The sequence below is a fragment of the Myxocyprinus asiaticus genome, chromosome 32 (genome assembly GCF_019703515.2).
Source record: "Myxocyprinus asiaticus isolate MX2 ecotype Aquarium Trade chromosome 32, UBuf_Myxa_2, whole genome shotgun sequence".
Taxonomy (NCBI): Eukaryota; Metazoa; Chordata; class Actinopteri; order Cypriniformes; family Catostomidae; genus Myxocyprinus; species Myxocyprinus asiaticus.
Window position 1 is genome coordinate 18,115,806 of NC_059375.1, and position 9,501 is coordinate 18,125,306.

Here is a 9,501-nt window from a genome sequence, read left to right on the forward strand (position 1 = left end):
ACAATTTACGCAAGGTTTATTTATATTTCTTGTGCTCCAAACTTTCTTCAAACTTACTTCTCTGTCTGCTCGTATGAATGTAACACTTCATAAGAAAGTGTTTCACCACTGTTCAAATGCATTTTGGATCGCTTCATTTATATGTATACATTTTTCCATCTGAAAGGACTAACTATTAAATGAAACAAATGACAATAAAATGCAAAGTAATCTCTTCAGTAATCAAAATACTTTTTGAATGTAACTGTACTCTAAATACCAATGATTTAAATTGTAACTGTAGTGGAATACAGTTACTTATATTTTGTATTTTAAATACGTAGTCCTGTTACATGTATTTTGTTACTCCCCAACCCTGCCTGCAGCTATACCCTTCTCCAGAAAGTGGAGCTCATATGTGCCCTTACATTTAAAAACACTTCCCGCTTAGGCCACTGGGGACCCCGCTTCGAATTTTGGTAAGCAGAGACCGTGTTTAGCTTAAGAAAAATCAACCTACTGCTTCTGAATTCACTGTGAGATCAGTCGGGTTGTTTAGGGTCCTTTTTATGCTTTAAAGTGAGGCACTATCCCCTGCCACTGTATTGAAAAGATGGTCCGTGATTTTCATAAAGACATCTCCTTTTGTTGTCCGCATAGGGTGAGTAAATTATGACAGAACTTTCATTTTTGGGAGAACTATTCCTTCAAATATTTTCTTGATTTTCTTGATATTTTCCAAATATTATGTCTTAAATGCACTTTCATTTGTTCTAGATCATTGGCCATGATGGTGTCTTGGAAGCCTTTTTGAAACCAGTTTCCTTTAGGGGTATCTTCATACAAAAACACTGCCTGTGAAGTCATTGACTGACTGGGTAGCAAGGCAGCTGTCTTATGTTTCAGACACAGCCTATGACTGCCATTTCACAACAGTCTATCATTTGGTAATTAGAGCGAGTCCAATCAGGTTTCATAGTATAAAAGCACCACAAATTGCTCACAGTTAGCCAGTGAAAACCACAAGCACAGTTCCCTAAGATAATGTCATAAATGGCATGCTAGACAAGTGTCCTCCCTCCATGATGAAAAACAAAGAAACTTGTGCATTAGGGCATGTGAATATGCATTTTCCATTTGAGTTGGTTCAGTAGATGTTATCAGTACACAGCACTCCAATTTGTATGCCAATTAAACACGCTTCTGTAGAGGCTGTCACTGTCCCTCAGTGTTGACCCAGGACAGGACCAGGGGTCTCTGGTGAAAATATTGGCTCCATTCTCTGGTAATGATATGTAGTATTCCCTGTGATGGCTGACAACACAAAGTCACCAAACTCAGAAAAGCACAGCTCTAACTCACATCAGCCATTGACTGTGTAGATCTTTGAGTCTTACAATATAAACAGGCTTCATTAAGACTGAAGGACAAAAATAGCTATTGACAGAGTCTAAATGGAAATGTGGACATGGATCTTGACCTCCCTGGGCAAACAAGTTTCAGTGGATTTTGAGATCTCAGCTACCAGATTCTCCTTGATCCCAAGTCAGAGGTCAAGTGCCTTCTCTTACATCATGCTGCTCTAAAAGGCCACTTTGTAATGAGGCTATCGAAAAAAAAGTGGCAGGATGGTTGGATGGAAAAGAAAGACAACGAAAGTGAATGGTGACCAGAAATGGAGCAGCTTGGACAGTCTGCTAAATATGTAATATGCTTTTTTTTAAGTACATTTATGGGTAAACTATTCAATTTAAGGGGCAATATAAGAAGGTGTTCCAAGATAAAAGATCTATAGATCTTCTAGAGAGATAGGTGTTAAATATAACTCTCTCATACTTCAAATTTTGGACCTTCGGTTTGGTGTTGTTGCCAAATGAGTGACATTTATTTCCCTTACATTAAAACTGCCATTTCATTTGATCATATCTCATGAGAACGTTCCAGAGAAGTGTCAAGTCCCTCTTGGCCTTGAATATAATGAAATTCAGTGCAGCCTTCAGTTTAAAGCCAGCAGCAAGGGGGGCGTATCTATATGGCTCAACTGTAATTGATTTAAAAATGGCATGTAGAAGTCAGATGATTACCAAGCGTTAACCTGGTGGATTACACAGTGACAAGGCAATAACATGTGTCTCACATACATGCTGCAATGAGATCAGCATGAAATATAAGCCATCTGACTAGCAGTTGTCTGGCACTTGGCTTGTAGTGCAACATATATGACCCAGAGAGAAGCCTACTAATATATATTCCTATATTAGACAATGTCATAGCAGTGACATACATTTCATTCCGTTCAGTTTCATATGAATGAAAGTAACACCCTTGATTTGGCTTTTCCATCGAGACTGATAAGCACTGACATTGGTTCCACACAATGAAAATGTGTTTATTTGATCTGAAATTAAAATGTAGGCTCTACTCAAATACTTTGTGTAGCGAAAACCTAAATTAATTGAGTTAAAACAACTTAAATTTGATCTGTTCAAATAACACTGTTGAACCTTGCAGCTTGTTGCTAGCTATCAAATAAGACATTTGCATATTACATCTATTGTTTTGTACTTTATAACAAGAATGGTGCTGCTGATAGTTTACAGATTGTCATTCAGTCATTATAATGATGATCCCTCGGTATTTTTTAAAGAGAAAACCAATAAACTGATTTTTCAGTAGTAATATACCCAACCTTGACCTAACCATTATCTCCACTCTTCTCCTAAATGGTAACCTCCAAAAAAAAATGTACATGACAGAAACTCCTCTAAATCCCAACATAACAGAACATGAAACACTAAAAAGTCTCCTACTTGTTTCATTTTGTGTAGAAATGCATTAAAATAACACTTTTACATTTACTCTCTCAATCCAGTCCCATGCAAACCATGCCGGGAACTGGAAATCCCCTGGACGGCTTCAGGAATACATTGATGCAACAAATATTATTTACATAGTCCCAACATAATTGGATTAAGTGGACATATATGCATTCTACATAACAGAAATTAAGTTGTGACCAAAATACATAAGAATTGTGTTGCATTTGCTAATTTTAAATAAGTTAATTGAGCAAGCAGTAAAAATCATGTTGAGTGAACACAATCCGTCAGAAGTCTGAATCTTTTTGAACATTTCATTGCAATGTGATCATATCACATTTTGATGACTGTGTTGAATATCACTTGGACTTTACACAATATAATTATGTTCTCATCTCAAACATATATGTATTAAGTTGATTTCAAGTGTACTGGTTTAGTATTTTCAATAGAGCTGCTTTCTCTTTTTCAGTGTATACTGCTGTGCAAAGGCAACACATAGTAACTACACATTTTGTCAAAACATGAGAGAAATCAGTTCTCTAAGACTATGTTCTGTCCTGTGACAGACAGGTTTGGCTTAACTATGCTCAGATTCAGAGAAAATGGAGTGTGAAAATTGCAGTCACTACACAGAATCCACACTAAAACTAAGTGACACTGAAGACATTTTTCTCAGTTTCAATATCGATGTAGTTACTTGCATTTTACTTGTTTAGGCCAGTATAATATTACAAGATCGATATATTGCAAAAAGACAGGTAAATAATATCAGGTCTCTTACCATGATTTGATTTTGAGCTGTGAACAGGGGTATAGTGGTTTTTGGATCCCGTTCGCTGTGGCGTGTTGTCTTTGGGTGAGCTGTTCATTGCCGCAAAGTTTTCACAGTCGTACTGTGATATAGGAATTGGACCTTGTTGTCTAAGTATATCTGCTAGGGCTCTGTGGAGAAAATATGAGAACTTTACAATAGGAAACAACAACAATGCAACACCTCATAAAGTTCAGGTAACAGATTTCCTCTAGCAAAATAAAATATATAAATAATCATAATTGAGCCATATTTCAATATTCCGGGAGTTGCACCTAGTATATATAGGTGGCACTGGGGATCAGAATGCCAAACAAACTGTGTGTTATGAAAGCCTGTAGTCACTGTATTAGCTCTGTAAATGTTTACTGTTAACAGAGAAATAAAAATTTTTTTTTAAATTTGTTACACTGCGATACTTGAATTGACATTAAACAGCACACCTCCCTATTGCATGGATTTTCAATTGGTTTGTTTGCTTGTTGGTCTTAATCTATGTTTGTTGACTATCAAACAGGCCACCCAGTTTTAGTCTTTCAGTTAGTTCCACCACCAGAGCAAGAAGCATGCGTAAATGGTATTTCACACATTCACATGTTCATTTACTGTATGAATTTTAAGTGGAAAAGGAGAGAACAGTTTGCTGCCTGTAATAGAAGGCTCAAGTACTTTCTGAAACTCAGCTAGACATTACGAATGATAGAAAAGGAGGAATTGAGGTGGAGTGACGGATGCAGGGTGAATTGTAGGGAGGACAATTGGTAGTGTCCATTTAGGTAAGCTAAATGTGTGTTTATATATTATTCTACGAGTAATATAGTTGTGCAGTGAGATAAACTTTTTGGTTCTCAAAACACAGATGTGAGAAAATATTTCTTATGAAATCATAGATGGGGGGGGGGGGTATTTAAGCAACATCTAATAAATCTGAATCACAAACTGGTGATTGAGAGAACTGTTTTCTCAGTACACCATTAAAATGTTCTGAACCCTACCACATCTAGTGTAATGAACCAAATGGCCAATGAACATTGAGAGAGAGATCATCTTCTCCTGCATAACCGGTGTGTGTGATACTTTGTCCAGACACTGTTATGAAATCTGTGCTTATTGTGCACATCAAATGAAGGGGAAAATTAAAGTGGCTGTAATGAACCATAAATTCTCTCATCTAAACACCAAAATGAAGGGTGTTTGCTCTACTAGTGCAATGGGTGCATATTACAACTCTGCTTGGGATTTTGACATTCACAACACAGAGTTTCCACGTTTAATATTCCATATGGGCCACAGGCGAAACAAAAGAGCAGCAGATACTGCAGCTGGTGAGAGCACTTCTATCCAATCTAATTGCAGTGTTGTCAGTCAAAGGGATCAGTGCTTTAAACTTTCAAATGTACATGTATAACTCCAGCAATCACATCAACGCTCAAATATTTCAACGAGCAATTGTCATGATATGATCATTGATACATGTTCAACAAATGAGAGATTATAAAATGTATTTGTTTTCAGTCAACTGCAATTGAAACTGTAGGGTAGCCTAATGTGAGATGTTCACTGTGTTGCTTACCTGTGAATGTTCATTTCCTGAGGCGGTTGGGTTGCTTTGTCATATGCGACTTTTGTTGAAACCCCAAGGACTATAATAAAAGCAATCACACCACAGGTAATGTACACCGCGGTGTTCGTTTGGTCCATACTCGGATCATAAGTATCACCTGTTGGAACAGGAGATGGGGGCACAGTTTTCACCCAGTCCGGTTTTTGGTAATTCTTGCATGTTCTCTGCTCTAACCGGTTGCCTTTAAATTGGCAACAGAAGCGCAAGTAACACGAGCCGCAGCAGTAGCGGTGGTCGGTGTTATTGCACTCGAACTCCTTATCGAACTGTCCGCTCACGTCGTAGTAACCCAGGCAGGTCTCGTGGGTGTGCAACGGATGGACCTGCGTGATCCGCTGCGTGGACGCTGAAGGTACGACGGTGGTGGTGTTGTTGTTCAGTTCTTTCGGCTTCTGAGTCCTTTTGGGCGCAGGTTTGACTCGTTTGGCCGTCAAAGTACAAAACACGTTCAGTGGATCCAGATAAATGAGAAGCACCAGAAAGTGTTGTATACCCATGGTTTGGCGCGTTTTCAGGACCCTGGACAGCTCACTTCGATTTCCGCTTCAAGCGCACTCGATCCTATAAGGTTGCTGCAGTTCTGAAGTCAGCTTTCCCCCGCATTCCTGGTGATATGAGGTTCTTGTGGATATACTGATGAAAGGTGCCATTCATTGAATCGTGTTTTTGTAAAACATCGCTGGTTCTCTTTGAATTAGTTGGGCGTCACTGTTGGGATTTTTGATGAACTCTTGTCAAACGTGCCTTCACTTCTCGTATCTTGCTGTGGGAAGAAGTAGAGATGAATTTCAATGTTAATTAAACGATTGTAGATTAAATCTGATAAATGTATGAGATTACATCGAGCTCACGCGCACATTTCTTCTGTTTTTATTTGTCAATTTTACATTTATTTATTTATTGTTTTATTGTTTTACTGTTTTTATCGTTATATAACCCATAATTGCATCAGGTCCCTGTATTTCTGGCTCCTAATTTATAAACGCTGCATACATGGCACAAATATATCGGTTTGTTACCACGCAGACACATGGCAATCTACCTGAATTAGAGTTGAATGTGTTTTCATTGCCTTCACGGATAAACAAGGGACCCACACAATTATATCACTTTACATTAAAGACTATTTTTATGTTGTCATCGAGTGTGCAAATGTATTACTTTTAAAGAAGATTTATTGCTTATGTAGCCCTATAGGATAATTTATTAAATAGCATATGGAATATATATATATATATATATATATATATATATATATATATATATATATATATATATATATATATATATATATATATCAAGTGTAATATTTACTCATTTATTATCGCTTAAATGTGATTAAATAAATAGTCAGTTTTATTCAGCACTTACCTTCACTTTAACGCTTTAATCGGGTGTGTTAGCTCTTGCCAAGGTGAATTGAAGTGACAGTCAGTATCCCATTCCGAAACAGACCCATCTGAAGGGTCCGCCTACCGTCTTTCGGTCTTGCATCAAATGCTGGCGTCACAGTCATTCTACGTGCATCTCCAATTCATAGCTCTCTCTCTCAGGCAGGGATAAGATAATTCATTTCCTCCCTTCTCAGATTACCACACCTATTCATTAGCTTTTTAAAATATACTCTGATTTATACTTGTTATTGTTTTATAACCCTTTTATAGGAAAATAAAAATGCATAGATTATTATTATTATATATATATAATTTTTTTTGTTTTTTTTTTTTTGTTTTTTTTTTGTAAAAATGCATAGATTTTAGAACTGAACAAAATCTGCAAACATCATGGAACAGATTTCCTATAGCAGTCTATAGTCTGTCTGTCTCCCTATTTCTCTATACTGTTTCATTGATATCTATGCCTGCAGAATTTTTACAAATAGTTCTGAAAAACAAATGTTATAGGAAATTACTAAAAGCATTAAAGGTTGCTATGTGACAGGTTGTCTGCATCTGCTTCAGTAAGTATAAGTATGCCTTACCCTGGAATATTTTCTTCACATACTGTATACTTACCTTAACCTTCAGACTGCTGGTGGATCTTCCATTGCAAAGTGTCCATTTAGGATGTTGCTTGTACCATAAACCACTCCATGTGTACCTTAATTAAATGTAATCTTACGGAAAGCTGGAGCATGCCGCTGAATTAGGCTACAGAGAACTTAACACGGATGCTTTAAAAATTAAAGATTTATTACTAAAGGAATCTCTTTTGATGAGAGTGTTTTGGTCGTAAGTTATAATTTGGTAGTCATTTTGCTGTCAGTTAACAGTAGATTTTAGTTAACAAAAAATAATGAGGGATAACAATAAGAAACTAGAATATTTTTTCATTTTTGGAATATTTTTAAGTTCACTAACATCCTACACAATCCTCTGATTATGTAGCCTGGAAGCAGTTGCTAAGTTACAGCTTAGTTGTTCTATTTTTTCTTTTCTTTTACATTTTTCTTTTTTTCATTTTTTTCTTTTTTTTTTTTGTACAGTGCATAGTTTCTCTAATAAAATATTCAAATACTTCTTGTGAAGTTGTCTTTAAAAGACATACTGAGCTTTAACAAATGTATACTTTCAAAAGTAGATTGTATTCACATTACAAATACAGCATGCTCTGGGATGTAAACTGAATTAAAAAATGAAATGAACATGTGAATTGAAAAATACACGCAAGAGTAGAGAAAATTATTGCATCATAACCAGAAAATATCCAAGAGGAGTTATTCAAATTTTTTGGTTCCTTGGTGAGCATCAAAGTGGCACTGGATACTATCAAAACAACTATTGAAATAACTCATTTTAGACATAATGCTTAGATTACAATAACTACTTTATGAAACATTTATTTTAATGGCTGTAAGCTCTTTACTCAGCATCAGAATGCATTATTGCTTGATGTGGGAATAAGAGTACATCAAAACACAAACAGACTGCATGGGAATCTTGTAGCACTGTGTCAAAATATAATTAATATAATTATATAATAGCTATATATATCAAATTAAATTATAATTATTTATAAATTCCTGCCTAAATATCCATCCACTTGAAAACATATATCCATAATATAAACTACTAATAATGTAATTTGTTTGCCAGTAAATGTGTTCAGAATGCTGATATATGTATTCAAAAGCAGGCATAGTATAAGTTTTATCCTATTTTAAGTCGTAAAGTAGCTGAAAGCTCCGTCACACAGTGTTTGATATAGATATTCAAGCATGTGAGGCAGAAAGTCTGCTGCCCTCCCGAACTCCACAGCGCCCCCAGTTTTCCTAATGGAAATTTGTGGTCAAATATGATACTGCAACGAGTCCTCATTGAGACCCATTGGGGCAGAAATAAATCTGCCCATGAACGTAGTGCCAAACCAAAGTTTACATTAGTAATAATGCGCCATGATTTGCGTTGGTTCTTCTCCTGCAGTTAAAGGAAGTAGCTCTACAAGAACCCGCCATACTGGAACCATCAGCAAGGAAAGCATAACATTTGGCAAATTATCCAAGAAAAGGATACTCCTGATCTGAAGAGGGGTATCTCGGAAGGTGATGCATCTGGGCTGCTTAGAAGATCAGGTCATGACGGCTGTCACCTGGAACATAAAGTAACAAACAGAAAAGTGCACAACTAGGCTGGCTAAAGTTATAAATCATTAACAACGGAGACTAATGCATATGGAAGGTAGCTGGGGAGGAGGTGGGTTATTGTCTGGTGCTTGGCTAGGCTGGCAAGAATGCTGTGTTGAATATATATATATATATATATATATATATATATTTATACAATTTTTAAAGAAAACATGAGTGGGCAGGCTAAACACATTTCTTTTATTTCTTATGGGATTCATCATATTCAACTGTAGGTTATAACAGAATGGCACAATCATAAAACAAAACATGGCAACAAAGAAAAAAATGAAATGACCCCTGTTCAAAAGTCTGCATACCCTTAGATCTTAATACTGTGTATTGCCCCCTTTAGCATCAATGACAGCATGCAGTCTTTTGTAATAGTTGTCTATGAGGCCCCAAATTCTTGCAGGTGGTATAGCAGCCCATTCGTCTTGGCAAAATGCCTCCAGGTCATGCAAAGTCTTTGGTCGTCTTACATGAACCGCACGTTTAAGATCTCCCCAGAGTGGCTTGATGATATTAAGGTCAGGAGACTGTGATGGCCACTCCAGAACCTTCACCTTTTTCTGCTGTAACCACTGGAGGGTCAACTTGGCCTTGTGCTTAGGGTCATTGTCGTGCTGGAAAGTCCAAGAGT

The 9,501-nt window shown here is 36.7% G+C and overlaps 1 protein-coding gene across 3 annotated transcripts in view; it reads right to left on the minus strand.

The window, feature by feature from the left end:
• Positions 1 to 8,153, minus strand: part of LOC127423494 (protein shisa-6-like) — a 125,940-nt gene extending 117,787 nt beyond the window's left edge. For all 3 annotated transcript variants that reach the window (XM_051667844.1, XM_051667843.1, XM_051667842.1), the window contains exons 1-3: positions 6,608 to 8,153; positions 5,186 to 5,999; positions 3,583 to 3,743 (exon numbers count right to left, since the gene is read on the minus strand). In XM_051667844.1, the coding sequence (XP_051523804.1) occupies positions 3,583 to 3,743; positions 5,186 to 5,733 (709 nt within the window). In that variant the 5' untranslated portion in view covers positions 5,734 to 5,999; positions 6,608 to 8,153. The remainder of the gene's footprint in view (positions 1 to 3,582; positions 3,744 to 5,185; positions 6,000 to 6,607) is intronic.
• Positions 8,154 to 9,501: the final 1,348 nt, after the last annotated feature.